We start from the raw sequence: 20,563 nt of genomic DNA, 5'->3' as shown, positions 1-20,563 counted from the left end.
AAGGTGAATTTAAATGATTATTTGGGTCTTTTTCTCACTATTTAATAAGGCAATAATGCTGGGCCAAAGTGACTAGTAGATTACATCAGACTTACCTCAGACATATAAGTAACTCAGCAGAGAGTAGATTCTGCTGGTCATCCTGGAGAATTTCCCAGACCTGTCTCAGTTTTAAATATTCACAGCTATTTTCTGCACATCTAATATGGAGACTTCTGGGGCTTAGGTATTGGAGCTGCATAGCTGTCCTTATTCTGCAAGAGCTTCATCCATACTCATGGGTTATGGATTGATAGTCCTAGACACATACAGAAAACTGTGTGAAATAGGCCCTGTCCCATTATCAGTATTTTTTCATTCTGGGTTTATCGTGAGCATTCTAAACAATGGGAGAAAATGGGATTAAAATCCCTTTGTCTTTTATTCTTTAAGACTCCAGCAGGAAACAAAATAAGGGGAGTGATTATGGACACTCACAAATCTACCCAATGACATTAAGCCACATCAAATTATCACATAGTTTCCAAAGTCTTAATAGAAACTGTCACACTTAGGAGAGGATCAGATAAGAACTCTTTAGTGGTATCTTAATCCTCCCTCAGTACAATCACTGATAAGCCAACTCAGTCCTGTTGTGCAGTCCTGTGGTGGAGGGAGGAGGGTGGGGCTAGTTAGAGAAAAGAGTTTTGTTTGTGGACACACCACCAGCTCCAAGCCAGAAGGAGGAGCTCAAAAGTGAATTAGAGAAGAGAAGAGAGGTTTGTCCCAACTTCATGAAGTAGCAATCCCTATACACTTTGGTGTGCATCTCTGCTTCTGAGGAGTTGTGAGTAGCATTTGGAATGAGAATACAGAATGCTCCCATTGTGGGTCAGGTTTTCAAGCTTGAGCAGGATCTAGGTGTTGTTTTGTGTTTTGTTTTGAAGCAGGGTCTCACTCTGTAGCTCTGGCTGGCCTCCTGCATTCTCACCTCCTCCCTCAGCCTTCAGTGCTGGAACTATAGACATTGACACTAACTCAGCTGATGTAGGCCACTAGGCCTCTCTCTGTGTGCCTATAAATGCTAAGAAATGGCACTACAAAGAACAATTGTTTGAGGTCATGTAGCCAAGAAAATGCAAATTGAATTATATGAGAAGCTGTGTTACAGCACATGACAGGATAGGATCTTGATTTCATTGAGCCTGCCTGTTCCTGGTGGATCTGCTCAACATGAACTGGACCTTCTGAGTAGGCTTTTATGGTAGGATCATTTTTGTCCAGGGCAGATGACCTCTTTTATCACAAAATTCCCAGCAGTTGTCCAGAATCTAGATGTTGTATAACGGCCAAGGAATGCTTGTTTTGATGGGGGGGGGGGGGTCATGTGATGAATCAGAAGGAAAACATTAGTAGATGCATAAAATACATTGAAATAGCCTTTTTCCTGTGTGACTTCTTGTCATTCTTTTGTCCTGGTCTATGTTACTAGTTTCATCCCCCATCTCTGTAGATCATGAACCTCATAATGGTGCCGTGAAGGTAAACAACATAAAAGAGTGGTGTGTGCCCCTCTCCCAATCCCACAGATCGCTATTGGCTGCAGACCTTGAACATGACACTGCAATTTCCTGGTGCCACACATGAGTAATAAGCAGCTGTTTCTGAAACTGTGGTCTGCAGAAGGCAGTACTGGGTTATTTTTTAACTTAATTGTAATTTTTGATTGGTCTGCAAGAAAGTAAATCAAATAAAGGCTGTTGTCTTAGTCTGCAGAAAGCCTTAGGCCTCAAATTCCAATGCTGACCATCGTGACCAGAATAGAAGAGGGGAAATGTGTGTATCCCAAACTGGAAGTTCAGCCAGGCAGCTTTTATGGGCTGCGATTGCATCCAGAGAATAAGCATACTTGGTATTCTTCTCAGATGACTGAATCATGTAAAGTGAGATTTGACAGTCTCTCCAGTTATGAGAATACTTGAGATGATTTAAGTGAATTTTAAAACGGGAAGTCTAGTTGTCCGCTTGATATTACATTTTCTTCTTGTCCAACAGCACAATAAAATGATATAATTTTAAATCCCAGATGGAGTTATCTATTCTTTAAACACCAGTCAGTATGCACTCCCCAAGTAAACAGGTCGATTGGTACCTTATTCAGTGCAAGAAATTAAGTCTAATGGAAAACAGAAATAAACTTTGACTGTAGTTTGGATGTCTGCCTTTTCTCAAGGAAAACTTGGGTACGTGGAGAAAGTGGATGAGGTTGACTACAGAGGGCAAGGAGGAGGGTGGAAGAGCTACATATGTTTCTTGCTAATTGCTTTGTCGTGAGATTATTCACGTAGACATGTAGTTTGCAGGAAATAAATGGAAAGATAACTAAGCCTCATCCCACAGGTCCACTGTCCTTGTCACAGAGGCAGTTGGTCGTCTGGTTACAAATGTACCTGATGAATTGTCTCTTGATGGGTTGGTTGTTACAGTTAGATTTATCTGTGACTAACTTACTTGCAAATTAGAAAGGAATAAGAGACAATTGCCAGGTATTACAAAAATGTGATTCTAATCAAGTTTGAGATAGCCAAGTGTCTCTCCAAGCCTTTAGCCTTGGCCAGAGTGAGATGTTCACCGGTGCTCTGTTCTCTGGTGGACCTGAACAATATCAGTGGCAGAGGATGCATCTACTTTACTGTCCTTCTTCCTGACTGCATCTGAACAGAAGAAAACCGTGTTACCTTTTGAAGACTGACATGTGACTGCCATACCTTTCTTTCATACCCTTGCTATAGACCTAAAGTATTTGTTTAAAAAAAAAAAAGGTAATTTAAATTACCGAAGTTTTTTTTTTAATTAAGAGAAGCTAGCAGTCACTGACCAAGTGCCATCAGACACAGTGCTTTCCGTGCCCAGCATACAAAGCCTGACCCCTTCTTCAGTCTTATATGTAAATATTAGCTAGTTTTAGTTGAGGAAACTAGAGCTCAGAGAGCTTAGTAACTTGCTAGAGTCTCCCAGCTGGAAGGTAGCTAGCTACCATTTGTGCTCAGAACAGCCTCACAGTACACCACTGCCTCCCAAACCCAGAGGCAATGAAGTGTGATCGTTGACAGAAGCTGTGTGGTCTCAGCTTCTCTGGAAACCCTTTAATGAGTCCAACTACTCTGCACTGGAGAAATACATCCAAGCTGCTGGGACGCGAACCTGCACCGTCGATTTTCTCTTTTTAACTATCTTTGACCAATTTTATTAAGAAAATACTTTTGTGCTCACACCAGTAACTGTAATACTAGGAGGCTAAAGCAGGAAGATTGTGAGTTTAAGACCAGGCTAGTCTTAGAGAGATGGCTCAGCAATTAAGAACACTGACTGCTTGCTCTTCCAGGGGTTCTGAGTTCAATTCCCAGCAACCACATGGTGGCTTACAACCATCTGTAATGAGTATCCGATGCCCTCTTCTGGTGTGTCTGAAGAGAGCGACAGTGTACTCACATACATAAAATAAATAAACAAATCTTTAAAAAAAAGGCCAAGCTAGCCACATGGCAAGATGAAAACAACAAGCAAACAGAATACTTTTTACGAGTCAGGTGTGGCGTGCTCCCAGTTACACTGAACAACTGTAAACTGTAACCTGGCTAGAACACTTGTAAGACTTCCTTTGTGCTGAACTTTATGGAGGACTCTTGTCACTCAGGGAGGCACACCAGTTGGTGACAGCAGAATTCAGTTCTCCCATCTGACTTCCCTCAGGTTGTGTACTTTTTGGTCAGAGTGCCCTCCCTTGTTTAACTGTGCCTTACACATTCTGTCTCGGGGTGGGGTGGGGTTCTGAAAGCTGTGTTCTGGTCTTCACTCTCAGCGGGACACTGAGGAAATAGGCTATGCTTTAGCCTCATTCGAGGCACCATCTTCCTAGTGCTTTCAGAATTGGGTCCCAACTTAAACTACACACAGATGACTAGGATATGGGATTCAGAGGTGTGTGGCCCTGAGGTGGTAGAGGGAAGCTGTGGGTGGGTGGCAGGGTACTTGTATAGTTTTGAGCCATTATCCACAGAAAGGCATGTCTTTTTTTTTTTTTTTTTTTTTTGAGACAGGGTTTCTCTGTATATCCCTGGCTGTCCTGGAACTCACTTTGTAGACCAGGCTGGCCTCGAACTCAGAAATCCGCCTGCCTCTGCCTCCCAAGTGCTGGGATTAAAGGTGTGCGCCACCACGCCCAGCTGTCTTATATTTTAAAAGGAACCATACAGAACAGCACACATGGAGCGCACTTTTTGTGCTTATGCAGCCTTTAGACTAGACCATAATAGCCAAGAAGTCCTCTTTCCAGGGCTGCCTGCCATTGCAGGCAAAGGCAGAATAGATCCTCGTACCTGGAAATATGCAAGTATAAAGGTTTTCCTTTCCATAATATTAATGGGATGTTTATAAATTCTAAAATTAACCTGAGTCTATTACCTCACTTTTCTGGAAAAAGTCTTTAAGCAACTTTAGCCGTTAGGAACACGGCCACAAAACTGAGATGACAAAAGAACAGCCAATCAAGCCCAAGGTAAGACGGAGTCCAGAGGGACTGAACTGCCTGCTGTTGTGTCAGTGATGGCCTGGTGCTCCTGCTTCACCCACACAGCACAGTGACTGAAAGAGTCTGTGACCTCCATACAACCCCACATTCAACTGCAGGCAGCAAGGAGACACAGGAAGGCATCATCACTGGGCTAACAGGAACTCAGGTGCCTGCCAGGGAGGGAAGATTTAAATGAGGCTCACTGCTTGCTACTGAGCTGCTTTTCTCTGAAGCTGTCCCATTTGGAGGTGCCAGGTTAGGGGTAAGAGTGGGCAAATGTTCTCACATTTGTATGTTACATATGTAAATGTTCATCACACCGCAAGCAAGAAGGACAGCTCAATAGCAGTAAAGAAATGAACAGCCTTGAGTTTCAGGTTGCTTTAGACAGTGTGAAAGTAGAGAGTCTGTGATCATTGTAACAAAAAATGAGGTTTTGGTTGAAGTCAGAACCTACGTGAAATCTAAATGAGTTGTAAGAAGCAATGCCACGTCCTCGTAGAGGAAATTACCTAGAAGGACAAGAACAAGAACAAGTACATCCTGTGTCAACTGAAGATGCCCAGACTGAGGATGGCAGTTGGGTTGGTGTGTGAGTTCCTGTTTGGAGACTTGCCAAGGAGGGGAGACATAAGTCTAGTTATACACAGTTCTCTTGTACCCAGCATCAGGGCTAGAGTAATTTAGTAAGATTCTATTAAATCAGGGAAGGGGTTTTGTTAAGGATAAAATGAGAATTCACTGAAGACTTGAGAGGTGATAAGTAATGAAAGTGGCTTCAAAACTGTCTAGTGCTTATGTTTAGCAGATTAAAGGAGAAAGATGGGCTTCCCGGATTAAAGCTCAGGTTATTTTGTAGATTAAGAGAGAGTGCTAAGAATCTGGAGACTCCTTTAAAAGAACTCAGCATGAACCTCAGAACACTATGCTGAATGAGAGAAGACACACACACACACACACACACACACACACACACACATCCATACATGTGAACATACATGTAGACAGACACACATTCACACTCAAACATGTGTGCACACACATACATTGTATATGTGTGTGTTAATGGTTATGGTATATGTTAATGGTCCCCGAGACCATTACTAAATTACTCTATTATATGGTTCTATCTCTATGAAATAGCCTTATGGGGACAGATGGTAGATTGCTGGTTCCTAGAACTTGGGGAGAATAAGGTAAAAAGGCAGTGGAGCCCTAACTACTATTTATGGAAGCTAGAAGGGGAGCTGAGGAAGTTCTAAAAGTGTCTGAGTAAGGCATATCACTCTATAAATAAGCCAAGGTTTAAATTTGAGTGGTGGTGACTTATATCTTAATAAAGCTGTTATTTCAAAAAATGGGGGAGGGAATCAGTAAGATATGATGAACAACAGATAGGGTATCAATGTTTGATGGAAATAAATCACTCAAAGCAACTGTATAATTTCCAGCTTTGCTGCCAATGAAACAGCAAGAATTGCCACTAATACTATTGTTACTTTAAATTTATGCTTTCAGAATACCCCCAAAGAATCATATAAATATCATCAGTGAAAATTCAGTAGCATGATTCTCTGCCACTGGACACAAATATCCTAATCTAGCAATAGCTAAAATAATAATAAAAAATTTAACCTTGATATAGCCTAAAGATGAGAGGAAGTGACTTCAGAGAGGATAAACTGATTCTTATTAGTAATAAAAAGTGAAACATCAGTAACATGGAGGTGTGTTGGGGGGGGTGCTGTGATAATGAGACTGTTAATTTCCAAAAGGAAGCAGGAGACTGTTAGTTTCCCCAAATAGGGATAAGTCACTATCCATATCACTGTCCATACCAACTTGATGAAATGTTTTAGGAGCCTTCAGAATGTTCATACTTTTGTCCTGATGAATTCTAGATAGAGAAAAACATAGGTCATGATGCTTAATCTCTTTTAGATCCTGGATAAAAACGTATGTCTCCCTCCAGGTCTTGTCATCACCTGTATCACCTGGTTTTCAGACCATTCTAAATCCTCAGCCCTTTCTTTAATGAGTCATTAGTTGTGACTGCTTAAGTAAGAGAAAGGAAACCAAACTCAAGAGAATTGCTACTACAGTGTAGAAATAGTGCTCTGCAGCGTGGGGAAGAGCTTGGTGGTTGGATATTTCCTAGAGAGTGTGTATCAGATATTGGTGTTATGTGTGTGCCTTACTGGGGTTGTTGGAGTTAATGGTCCCCGAGAGAACAGAACCGACAGGTCTAGTGTACCTACAGCTTTCTGTAGGTTATGGAGGAAAGTGATGTGAGTGCATGTTGGCCTAGCTCAGAAAACAGCCACTGTAATCTCTACCTCCCTGTTAGGAAAAGATCTATCCCTGAAAAGCAGTAAACTTGATTTTATATTCACTTTTTGTATTTCAGTGCAAAGTAATATACATTCACTACTGTAAAAAGCAAAGACCCACAATAATACAAAGCAGCAACTGACCTATCTGACTTGTTCCTCTCCCCCAAGTTAACAACTGCTGAAATTGTTAGCATCAATTAGGTATTCTTCCTAAGGCTTGAAATCCTTCTCCATTTCCATCTCTAGTGTAGCCTCATTTTTTTTTTTTTTCCAATAAAGGACAGATTACTTTTCTTGAAGTCTTACTGTATCTCTGTTAGGTGTTAGTTGGAGGTAAAATTGTCATTTTAACTAGGTACTTATTTGGAAAAAAAGGGGGGTATCCAGGTAGCTATTGTTATTTATGGCAGTCTCTAAGTTATTTGCACCCTTTTTCCTGATATCAAAGTCAGCCCATATAAACAGACATTAACGGTACAGAAATAAAAGGCAGACTCATTGTTATTGCTGTGTGAGGTGCTAGTCTTTGAAGCCCATGAGCAGTAGTTAAGTTCATTCGTAATACAGTTAATAAGTGACTGCCGTGAGTTCCAAACTCATCAATACTTGTAGGCCAGCACATACAGTGACGGGAGGGCGGGGGGAGCATTAGAGGCAGATTCGTGGCTCATGCTGGGACCAGCAGTCTCATGGTTGGCCCATGCCTTGTGGGGAGCACACAGTGAGTGAGGCTCATCACCATGTTGGAATTCAGGCTGTTTTTGCAAGGTCATCTGTCTTTTCGGAAGTAGACAAATATTTTTGTTTTGTGTTGTTCTTAATGTAAAAACCCCCATTTTAAAATTTTGCTCATTAAAAAAATAGAAAAATAAAATTAAATACTGAAAGTGACCCTCAGAATCCCAGGTTACACCCTTTTATGTTTACCAGCAGCATGAGAAACCCAGTTTTCCATATTTGTTGTGTGTTCCTAGGGAAGAGAGTGGGAGAGAGTGGAGATGAAATCATATTAATTAATCAAAAAGCTGAGCTGCTGACTTATTCACATAAGCATCATGTGAATATTTTCCCTTCCTATATTTCCCTTCATGTCTTACAAACCTGCCTCCCTCCTCTTCTGCCACCCCCTAACTCTGAACTTGTCTCCTCAAGTGGGGTTCACCATGCTCCTCACCATACTGCAAAACCAGAGGAACACAAGAGAAGCTCTGTCGGTGTCTCCATTCTCAAGCCCCAGTGGATAAACCCATTCTTTTGGAGCAAAGCACTGGGCCTAGTCTCCCTTGAGCTGCTGGGAAATTATAATTAGAGGTTTTCCTGTTGGGAAAGGAGAGGAGCCCTTTCCTTCCCTTCCCACATCTGCAAGGCTCTGTGTTCTCAATGCTGGGCCTCCTGGTCTTGTTTCTGTTTCCTCAGGTGATAGAGGGAAAGCTGGCTCCATTCTTGGGCAAGGTCATTAAATTTGCCACCGCGCATGTCTACAGCTGCAGTCTCTGTAGCCAGAAAGGGTTCATCTGTGAGATCTGTAACAACGGCGAGATCCTCTACCCCTTCGAGGACATTTCAACAAGCAGGTACAGAATACTTCGTTCTACGGAAATGTTTCTGGGAGTCGTGTGTGCTTTTGTTTGGCTAGATCAGGGTAGTTCTAAGCATTGTCTCTCACCCACTGGAAGTCAAGTTTCCCCTTGTTTCTGTACAGCAGTTTCCCCCCCCCTTGTTTCCCATTTCATTGCAATCCTCACTCTGTCTTTATGAAGAAGGAGGTAGCATTGCGGCAAAGAAATGCTGTCTCAAGGGTGGAGCAGAAACTGAAGGAAAGGCTATACAGTGACTGTCCCACCAGGGGATCCGTCTCATATACAACCACCAAATCCAGACACTATTGTGGATGCCAACAAGTGCTTGCTGACAGGAGCCTGATATAGCTGTCTCCTGAGAGGCTCTGTCAATGCCTGACAAATACAGAAGTAGATGCTCACAGCCATCCATTGAACTGAGCACAGGGTCCCCAAAGGAGGAGCTAGAGAAAGGACTCAAGGAGCTGAAGGGGTTTGCAGCCCCATAGGAGGAACAACAATATCAACCAACCAGTACCCCCAGAGCTCCCAGGGACTAAACCACCAACCAAGGAGTACACATGGTGGGACTCATGGCTCCAATCGCATATGTAACAGAGGATGGCCTTGTGGGACATCAATGAGAGGAGATGGTCCTGTGAAAGATCAGTGCCCTAGTGTAGAAGAATGCCAGGGCAGGGAAGCGGGCATGGGTGAGTTAGTGAGGGGAGCTGGGAATGGGATAGGGGGTTTTCAGAGGGGAAATGAGGAAAGGGGATAACATTTGAAATGTAAATAAAGAAAATATCTAATAAAGCATTTTATCAAAGAAAAAAAAGGTGCTTCACCAAACAGTCACAACAGATGATAAAACCTGCAGCTCTCCTTAAAGAAGTTAGGGGTAAACAATACCTCTGGTGTTGAAGAGGTGAACATGTTTTCATAACAAGGAACAGTGATCCATTTCAACAACCCTAAAGTTTAGGGGTCTCTGGCAGCAAACACTTTCGCCATTGCAGGCCACGCTGAGACAAAGCAGCGGACAGCAATGTGTCCCAGCAGCCTAAACCAGCTTGGTGCAGACAGTCTGAGTAGTTTAAGGAGGCTGCCTGAAGCTCTGCCCAAACAGTCTGTGGATGGAAAAGCACCTCTTACTCCTGCAGAGGAAGACGATGATGAAGTTCCAGATCTAGTGGAGAATTTTGATGAGACTTCTAAGAATGAGGCAAACTGAATCGAAGCAACTTCTGAAGGTGACACTTGCAGGAGTTACAAGGAGCTGCTATTTTATATCATGAATGCTTTAATTATTTTAATTTTTTTTTAAGGATCTGATAAAGCCTAGAAATATTTTTCAGCCCAAGCCCTGCCCACCCCCCACCCCCCAGACACTGCAGTGCATTTCAGTTTTTGCTTATACCTAATTCACTCTTTGCAACAAATTAAGCCGAAGAAGCCTGGGAATAAAGTTTGGAAAAGTTTAATTAAAAAAAATTAAAATTAAGTAAAAATAAGTTGTATTACTATTTTCAGAAAGAAAGAAAGAAAGAAAGAAAGAAAGAAAGAAAGAAAGAAAGAAAGAAAGAAAGAAAGAGAAAGAAAGAAAGAAAGAAAGAAAGAAAGAGAAAGAAAGAAAGAAAGAAAGAAAGAAAGAAAGAAAGAAAGAAAGAAAGAAAGAAAGAAAGGAAGAAAGAAAGAGAAAGAGAAAGAGAAAGANGAGAAAGAAAGGAAGGAAGGAAGGAAGGAAGGAAGGAAGGAAGGAAGGAAGGAAGGAAGGAAGGAAGGAAGGAAGGAAGGAAGGAAGTGCTGTCTCTCTCTAGTTTATTAGGTAACAAAATGTGTGCTCAGATTCCGTCTTAGAATGGAGAGTGGTGAGGAAAATGCCCACCCAGCTTTCCAGAGCAACAGGGAAAAGAAATGGGAAGCTCCCTCCTTAGAGGAAGCCCAGGCCTAGACTGACAGGTAGAGCTGTAACTCAAGGTCCTGGTAGGGAGCACATTCCCCACAGACAACAGCAGTTCATGTGGGATTCGTTTTCTAACCAAAGTAATGTTTGGGCATCAACAGATCCCCTGTTGATAGATGATTTTCCCTCTAACTTGGATCATAATTTCTACTATGGCTTCTCCAAAATCACAAAATAATACATATCACTTTTCCTTTCATCCCTGAATCATAATAGAAATACTGTGTGTATGTGTGTGCACACTGGCTTCTTTGTCATGGCTCATTTCCACCCTGCAGAGCTCACTTACATTGTGGTTCAGAACAGAAGGTGAGGCGAATAGCCAGAAGAAGCTAAGCATGCAGAATAGTGCTAATATGGTGAGCGTTGACTCAGCCCTCTTGGCCACTCTTTAAACCCAAAGGCTATTTGTAAACATTGAAAAACTCCTGTTAGCCTGTGCATAGAAGGACATAGAAATACACGAGTTCAGATTCCAGTTTCCTGAGAATGGGTCCTTTGTTCTACAATATAGATTAGATGCCTTTGGGGGCTATACACTCTAACCTAAGAACTTCTGCACAAAGTTCACAGCATAAATATTTATAAAATCATAAAAAAAAGAAACTTAAATGCCTATCAACTGATAAAGAAACAAAAATTGATGTGCATCCCCAGTGAACTACTGTGTAGCGGTGAAAAGGGATGTAGAGTTGTTACGTGTTAACAGATGTTGGATGCAAAAAGGCCACATATTATATGATTCTCTTTATATGGAATGTCTCAGATAAGCAGATCCTGGGGCTTGAGGGCTTGTGGGAAGGGGTAAAGGCAGACTTCTAATGAACACAGGGGTTTTTGATGATGCAAATGTTGTAGGGTCTGGATTACAATGATGGTCACATAATCTTGGGGCTGCTAAAACTCAGGAACTAGAGGCCTTGAGGGCCAAGTTTTATGGCATATATTGTGATAAAAATGAATAATAAAAACTAAGAGACTTCTGCTGAATAAGCCAATATGTCATATCACAAAACAAATCTCAATTTGGAAATGTATTTTCTCGCACATAGAATTTAAAATCTACACTAGGAAGGGACCTGGCAACCCATAGAATGTTTAGAAACTGAGCGGTACGCTTCTGAATTACCCCCAGGTTAAAGGAGCAGTCACAAGAGAAATGTTGAAGTATTTTTATGTGAATGAAAATGAAGTCACAGAGATGTGAAATAAGGCTAAAGCAGTGCTGGCCAGTGGGCTTGTCCAGCCTGTGCCTGGGGCCTATAGGCCACACAAAGCTACATGAAACCAAGGGCAGCTACGAATGCAACCCAGGGCAAAATTGTGAACTTACTTAAAACATTGTAAGATTTCTTTTTTTAATTTAAGTGTGTGGTTCTCAAGCATGAACTTAGCAGATAGCAGTGCCATATCTCAGTGTCAAGATTAGATACATGTGGCTTCATGGAACTTGGAGCTCTAGACATCTATGTTTGAAAAAGGAAAAGAATCTCAGTCAGGAATCTAAACATATTTGAGGAACTAAAGAACAAACAACCCTAAACCAGCAGGAGAAAGAATATAGATTGAAATGCATAGAAATTAAAATAGACTCATAATAAGCGAGAAAATGACTGATTTTAATTAAACCCTACCAAACAAAGGCCACATGGCTTCATATGTGAATCTTATTGAATATTTAGAAAAATAATACTAGTGCTTCACACAAAAACAAAGGAGCTGATTCTAAAAATTGAAAAAAGAATTGACTTGAACACACACACACACACACACACACACACATCTTTAACACATACTGATAGAACTTCATGGAGAAATAAATGAGTCTACAGTAACAGAGATGTCACCTCTCTGTAAAGGACAGCTCCAGCACACAGAGTCTCTGAGCAAGTGTCTTAAACCAAACAGCACTGCCTGTCTCAGGGACTGTCATCTTCAGAACACTAGCCAGACAACATAAGAATGCATGTTCTGCTCAAGTGTGTGTGGAGCATTCACAAGAGCTGACATTCTCAGGCTTAAGACACACCTGAACAAATCCAACACACTAGAAACCATTGAAAGTACATTCTCAGATCATGTATTAAACAAGACATTGGTAATGGGATAAGGGGGACGGCTTAGTAGGTAAGAGTGCTTGCTGTGCAAGCTACACGATGCAACTTTGAATCTCCAGTACCCACATAAAGCTGAACCTGGCCATGCTGGTAACCCTGGTGCCTGGCCTTGGAGGGGCTAAATGAATCCCGAGAATTCATTGGCTAGACAGCCTAGCTGAAATGGTGAGCTTCATAAGTTGAATGTATTCATCCATATGAAAGCATACATATGAATGTTTATACAAACTTTACTCCTAATTATCCAAAACTGTAAGCACCTATGAACCCATCAGCATGTAAATGGATAAACAAAATGTAATATATCCATACAATGGAATAGTAGTTCCCAATAGAAGGAATAAATGTGCAGGCTACAAAATTCTGTGACATTGTAGAAAATGGGAAATGGTAGTGATGATAAAGATCACTCGCTGGTGGTCAGAGTTCTAGACTTGGGAAGAGTAACTAGGTAAAGCAGGTTGTTGGGGCACTATTCTGTGTGATGCTGTAGTTATGTGAACATGATGTTATCATACACACTTGTCAAACCCATAGAAGTAGACAGTACAGAATGAACATAACCCATGGACCATGGATAATATAACATGACAGTATTGGGCTGTTCATTGCAACAGTGCTACACTGCCTCAGTACTGTCATAGAATAAGGAAGATGGATGCTGGTGCCAGTGGTAAGGAAGCTCTGCTGACTGACTCTGGAGCTTCCAAAGGAGTCTAGCATGTTAGAAGCTTTGTCCATGTGAATGGTTGACTCAAAGATCAAAGTGGGATAGTTTTAAGCAGACTGTATTAGAACAGAAAAATCACTAAGGTAGTACAGAGTTCCACAGGCTGCACACCCCACCACACAGCTCCAATTTCCTCAACCTCACATGAGGACATTGCATCAGCTGGGATATAAAGCAGTGATTCATCAGTAGCTAAGGGTTTGGGTTTTTGGGTTTTCCATATTTCCTTAGTTTTTGCCTCATCCATTTTCTATTCTAGAATACTACTTTACATTGAATTTTCATCTTTCAGAACTTTATTGTTATAGACTCAGCTATGACAGTCTCAAACACTTTACTTATTTTGATGATCTTAACAGTTTAGTTTTGAAGGACACTGTTGGGGACGTCTGGGTTTGTTTTGTTTTTTCTTTTCTTTTCTTTTCTTTTCTTTTCTTTTCTTTTCTTTTCTTTTCTTTTCTTTTCTTTTCAAGATTAGACTAAAGACAAGCATGATTGAGCATATCTGTAATCCCAGAAATTCAGGAGCCAAGGCAGAAGGACTGTCACAAATTCAAGACATCCCTGAGAGCAATATAACAAGTTCCAACCAGCCTGGGCAACGATAGCAAGACCCAATGTCTCAAAACAGCAACGGCAAAATTAGACTAGGCTTTATGCTTTGGGGCTGAGGGTAGGGAAGAACATGTAGGTAAACTACCATTGTTACCACATGTGACAAGCACAGCACCTTCCTGGCTTACCACTGCAGGGGTGGTGGCATACTCCTCTGCTGTAAAGTTACTCCTCTTCTCCCTCTCATGTAGTCATCTTTGAAAGGAATCACGTGAATCTCTCTATTGAGATGTTCCACCTGCCTGGGAGCAGAGCATGCCCAGAATTGTTTGCAGTCCTGCTGGGGAGGTCTGTCCTTTTCTCTCATTCCTTTTTTTTTTTTTTAAACTTGTTTGCTATTCTTGTCAATGTAGAGTCATGCGTGGTTATTTTGTACCTTGGGGTGTACAGTGTTGATTATTGTTCAAGCTTTTCAGCTTTGCACTTAAGCTCTGCATTGGCTCCAGTTCCCTTTGAGATCGCTCAGCCATTGTACTTTTTGTTTGCTAGCTAACTGTTCATCATTTTTTCCTTCCTGGCTGTACCAGATGATTCAGGCTCCTGCTTTACATCTCTTACCCTCCCCCATGCCCAATAAAGCCTTCCCCTTTCATTAAGAATGACCACAGAGATGATGATTTGAGCATGAGGTGTTAATTTTTAAATGCCACGTGTCCTTAGACTTTTGCTCTTGACATGAATTCCATACAGAAGCCTCTGTAAAATTTGGTTTACGTCTAAAATCTATTACCTTCAAGGATATTATATGAAAGAGTATACTCAAAGATAATATGACTGTCAAGGCTCTGAATTCTCACCAAAATGGCCTCATTATCCCATGTGAGAGGCTTCACTCCAGTGGTACTAAATCGGTAGCTATTTAGAATCCCCATTCCCTGCTGGTCACAGGCAGCTCTCCCAGCTTGCAAAGTGTGAGATCAAAAGGAACCTTGAATATCTTTCCTGGAATCCAGGTTGGTACTTCTCAGGGAACTTCCTCTTGGTGTTCCATTTCCAGTTCAACCCTAAGAGCAATTTATACAAGTCTTTAGGAAAAGACAAAAGAAAAAAAATCAAAATTTAGTAGAGAAGACTTTGAGTGAGAAATACCTCCCATTTGTGGAATATGATAAATAAATGTGATAAGTAATTTGAATAATGAGGTCAATGTGTCACTGAAAATTTGTAAATGAAGGAATATGACACATGAGATTCACCTCAAAATAATCTCCCTGTGGAGTGAAGGGATAGATATAGTGAAAGAAGGTGCCATAAATCAGCAAAGTTAAAGCTCAGTGATAGATATACAGGGATATATTACGCTGTGCTCTGTATTTCTGAATATATTTGAAATTTTCCACATCTATATTTAAAAATCTTGGAAATGAGATACTTAGTGAATTTGTTATCCTTGTAGAGCCTACTTTTATTTTCCCAGTATTTTAGTTTAATTTTATAAAAAAATTCAGGGGTAGGCAACTGGCTCAGTGAGTAAAATACCTGACATGAAAGTACGATATCCTGAGTTTGAAGCCTAGGAACCCATGTGAGAGCTGACTTCGGTACACATACAGCTAGAGCCGCAGGCCTCTATGGGATGCAGTGTGGGGAAAGATGAATCCCCTGAACCCTGCCGCAGCAAACAGCCAATACAAGACCCATTTCAAGCCAGGTGAAATGTGAGGACCTATATTTGACTTCCACATATGAACCATCACACACACACACACACACACACACACACACACACAAACACACACACACACCACTCTCACAATATTAGAACTACTTTCTCAAGAAACAATTTCTTAAGTGCATTACCAGTATATAGAAAGCCAGCTGCTAGAGATACAGTGAATATGCATGATCCTTGATATAGTATACAGTTTTAGGGACAGAAGAGCCATGAGAAAGTTCTGTTAAAGCATGGTCAGAGCTAAGTGGACCTAGACCTCATCTGTGTGAGAGGAGATAAACCCTTCTGTGGTTTCTGGGAAACTTTGTGCTGCTCTAATGCACTGACTTTGGTAAATGGGTTTTAGAATATACTGTATTTACATCGCTTTTTCAATTATGACCATATAGCAAACATTGGTCAACTTGGACTTTCTCTCCCTTAAATCATTATCTAAGAGGATGCTTCCTGACTGATCTGAAAATATGCCTTTATCGCAGGGTTTCAATGTGTAGGGCGCCTTCCCTAGAACATGTAGAGAGCACGCTAGAATCATGGGGACTGGCATTAACTAGCACTAGTTCTAGCAGTTTACTCATGGCAGTTCTTTCTTCTGCCTGTCCTACCTCTGTTCTAACAGGGATAAGTGCTACCTCTGTTTTAAACTCCATTTAGTTTGTGAACATGTGTGTATGTGTGTGGGCACTTGGGTCTTAAACCATATGTGGCAGTCAGAGAAGAGACGGCTTGTGGGAGTTCTCTCTTTTTATCACTTGGGTTCTGGGAATCAAACTCAAGTTATCAAGGCTTGGTGGTAAGTGACTTTATGCATTAAGCCATCTCCTGGCCCACCTCTGCTTTAATGATAAGGAAACCTAAGTTCAGAGAAAACAGTTTACTTGCCCCAACAGATAAGGCAAAGAACTTAACAATATATGTGACTCAACATCCACGCTGTTCATTACACACTACTGCTTCTTCTGTAAGACTCTTGGAAGACTGGTTGTAGTCTTCAAAGAAGTCTACAGGATACACCCTAAGAGTAATTATAAAGATATCTAGATCTGCTTTTAAAGGTACCTCCGTAAAGATGTGCTTCTCAATTGTCCCTTTATTTGCCCCAGGAGTTTAGACACCTGGAGCAGTAAGCCATGGCAGATGGGATGAGGCAGATACACATTTCTGTTGTTAAGCAGAGGAATGGCTATTGTGACAGGGATAAGAGAAGGTTGATATCATGCACCCCTGGGCAGTGGGGTTATCCATGGAAGCTAAGAGTGCCTTGCCTTAACTCCAGATTGTTACACTATCCCAAGCTTCTCAGACGCCAATGAAACACCTACACCCCCTTAACTAAGAACCTCTTAATGTCCAGACTTCAAGATTTGAATACAATAGAAAGACCATTCGGTGACTAAGCCTCATTTACCTGTGAGAGGATGCAAGGGAAGCAAGGCTTTAGGAGGAACAAACATTCTGTTAAGACAATGGCAAAACCCCACATCCTAAAGAAATAGAAACAACACACTCCTGAGAAAATACGAAGGAAGAGCTCTATCCCTACAGAATTACAAGTCAGAAGATTAGCAGATACTGCACCAAGACTTAAGGAGAAACAATGAGTATGCAAGCAAAGAAGCCACATAAGTCCACAGTGGCCCAGAACTTAGATTTTTTTTTTTCCTTTAAATCTTTAAATTGTCTCCTATACAGCTTTCTTTCCATCGTCTCCACGCGTTACTGATGCCTCTTGTTATTAAGGACCCTTCCTGGGGCTGCTGAGGAGACAGCCTAGTCTCAGTGTCACTGTGAAGATGTCATTCCTAACACTCAGATGATTGTGAAACACACTGTGTGCGTTGTGAGAGACCTGTGAGCTCAGCTGCGATCCCAAGGCAGTGAGGACCTTCTGTCCTGCGCCATTCAGCTTGGCTAGATTTCTTTTTTCTCAGATGACAGGAAAGTTATCTCCACTGGTATTTAAGTAGAGAAAACATGGCACTCCAAGACTCTTTGGCCAGGGTACCCTTCCGGGCTACATCCAGATGTGGATAAGAAGATTCTGTGCTTACACACAACCCTGAGTTTAGCATCCTCATTGTGTATGCATTCCATAGTGTTTATTGTCGTGTTAGTTCACGAATGCTGGCATGTTTCAAATGAACCAGCTAGTTAAGAGGATCTGAAGGGTTTCCCAGTCTAAAGCAGCATTACAGAGGTGTGACACAGACCAGCTCAGATACAAGGCTGGAGCCAGGAACATTGGTCTGTCCAACTCGCCTTTGAAAAGGCATGAGAATGACATTCTTCCCGTGTGTCCTCAGGCCACCTGCGATTCTGGCGTTACCCTTCTAAAAGGGCTTGTTGTTATTGTTGTTGTTGTTGTTGTTGTTGTTAAGTTTTGAATAGGAGACTCAGTCCTAGCACCAAGAAGGCAGAGAGTGGTCATCTCTAAGTTTGGAGCCAGTCTGGCCTACACAGTGAGTTCCAGGCCAGTCAGAGCTTCCTAGTGAGACTGACTGCATCTCATAAAAAATAAAAACAAATAATAATAATAACAACAACAACAGTAAAAGAAACAGTACGAATTGAACATTCTTGCCAGTTTCTCTTTGTGTGCGTGTAGTTGGTTTCTCCTCCAAAAAGTAAGGCTGGCTCACTTGAAGTTAGTTATACTGAATTCTCCCCAGTTGTACCAACACACACTCTCACTACATGCCATCTTCACATGTAGAAGAACTTTTCACGTTATCTTGAGAATGAACATTGGCCTCACAGAAATGCCCATGCAAGTGAAGCTCCACACAGACTCATCATTTCTGTACTGAGATCTATTGTCAGGTTAGTTCATATAAGAAAGGGGAAATTGTTTTTTAAACAAATCCCTCCCAAGGAACTTAAACCTGAAGTCTGTTACTTTTACCTATCTGGTCGGACTCCAAAATCATCATTTCCACTAAAGGATGTGAAGAATCTTCCTAGTATACATGACCTATTGGAAATGCTGCTGTCAGTTTCGATTGGCCTGCCTGCCCCTATGGACCGGAATTTGTTGAGGCATAGATACTGTTCTTTCCATTGGAGCTTTCTGCTCTTCTTTATCCCTCACATACACATGGAGTCCCAAATACCCAACTGCAGGCAAGCCTGAACCAAGGTTTGTTAATCAAGAGTGACAAGGAAGCTGTGTTATATATAAAGTGCTGAATTCCTTCCTCCCATGGAAGAAGCTTAAATACAGAGGTTGTTTGTTTGTTTGTTTGTTTGTTTTAGCACTGCCTGAGCAGTGGCATTAAAGTCAGTGTTTTCAGATCAGACGTGATGGTGCATACCTTTAGTCCCAGCAGAGGCAAATGGATCCATGTGAGTTTGAGGCCAGCCTAGTCTACATTCTGAGTTCCAGACCAGCCAAGGCTACATAGTGAGACCCTGTCTTTAAAAAAAAGAAAGAAAGAAAGAAAGAAAGAAAGAAAGAAAGAAAGAAAGAAAGAAAGAAAGAAAAAAAAAAACTGATTCTTTTCTGTTGTTCTATTTGCATTTTACTTGCCCACCAACAGGGCATATGGAGAGCATCTATGGCGAATAAATGTCCAATAAAGCTGTCATATATGTGCCAAAATAATAAACTGTACATTTGCCAGCAACCTGACAAAAGTTTTCCATTTATCTAGTTTAGTTCATTATATTTTTAAGAGAATTGCGTGTTAAATGTTTGGTCTGCATTGTGGGGCAGGGAAGGGGGCAGGGTACAGGTGAACTGAGCTCGAGAGAAGAAAGCAGTGCTATCCAGAAGCTTCGAGTGTTCCACCCACCGTAGCTTCCTATTTATTCAGCCTTCATTTCTGAGAGCCCTTGCTCAAACAGACTGAATTCCTGGATTATGGCCTCATGTGGACTTAAATACACACACATTACATACCCCTTTCTCACTAATCAGCCTGACACATTCCTTTGTTGGTAAATGGTTCCAAAGCAAACACTGTCAGTGCACCTAATTACCAGGTTTGTGGGCTGTGCTTGGCAGTCCTGTTACATCCTGTTCAACAACAGAGGGCAACAGCCTTGGCTGGGCCAGGCTTAAGGAGGGAAGAACTTACCCCCAATGTCTATAGTCTTTTTTAATGATATTTCCTTTCTGTGGCTTTTCTTGGGAAGCAGCCCACTTAAGGAGTATTGTAATAAGGTGTGTGATCTTAGAAAGAGCCAAAGGAAGCCTGCGCTCCCCTTCCTGGGTGCCATTTCTGGGAAACCACCTGCTTCTGTCTACTGGCTGCTTTCTGACTAGGACTGAAATGCTGGGCACTTTGTTGGAGACTCTCTAACAGACCCTTGCCAGGATTTAGAATCTTCAATGTCTATAGATGTAAGGGTCTTCAGAGACCATGTAGGTATCTAGGGAGAGGGAGAACAGTCCAGAAAACTTGTGAATGACAGGAGAGAGTAATGAGAACCAAGATGCGGTTCTTCTCTTCTTCAGTCTCCTGACTGCCCACCCATCCTTGTGTTGATGTACTTGCTGTGTCCGTGAATGGTTTACTTGACTTGAAGGAAAGAAAACAAACTTTTCAGTGCAGTGCTAGGTGGTTTGGCAGCAGCATCAGGCAGACTTTTACTTTCTTTTGCTAAAACAAAAAAACTAAAAAAAAAAACCCTATATTCAAAGAATAACTTAGTATATAACATTGCACCTTGGCTGGCTCCATATTCTCATGTCTAAACACTTCAGAATGTCTGCTAACAAACAAAACTTGCATGAAATACTTGGGCCCCACCCTGTATGCCCTTAACCTCTTGATTAATAAAGCACATTTATAACCACAGTCCTCATGGTGAGGGCACCAGTACCTTTGGTCGTCTTAGTAGATTGCTGTTAAGACATGTTCCTTACTGAGTTTCCAGTTAGGGATTTAGGTTGCATGGCCTTGTTTGTACACATTCCAGATGACCTAATTGTCTGTTGCCTACAGAAGAAAGTGGCCATCATTGATTAAAATCCTGTTTTTATTTCTAACTGTAAAAAAGAATTGGTGATCACTG

The 20,563-nt window shown here is 41.5% G+C and overlaps 1 protein-coding gene and 1 pseudogene across 2 annotated transcripts in view; both read left to right on the top strand.

The window, feature by feature from the left end:
• Plekhm3 (pleckstrin homology domain containing M3) overlaps positions 1-20,563 on the top strand; it is a 158,426-nt gene that overhangs the window by 123,959 nt on the left and 13,904 nt on the right. For both annotated transcript variants that reach the window (XM_021198327.2, XM_029538765.1), the window contains exon 7: positions 8,302-8,459. In XM_021198327.2, the coding sequence (XP_021053986.1) occupies positions 8,302-8,459 (158 nt within the window). The remainder of the gene's footprint in view (positions 1-8,301; positions 8,460-20,563) is intronic.
• LOC110321307 lies at positions 9,154-9,678 on the top strand (annotated as a pseudogene).

The sequence above is a fragment of the Mus pahari genome, chromosome 5, assembly GCF_900095145.1.
Source record: "Mus pahari chromosome 5, PAHARI_EIJ_v1.1, whole genome shotgun sequence".
Classification (NCBI taxonomy): Eukaryota; Metazoa; Chordata; class Mammalia; order Rodentia; family Muridae; genus Mus; species Mus pahari.
Note: the sequence above shows the minus strand (reverse complement) of the source record. Positions and strands in the feature narration are given on the sequence as shown.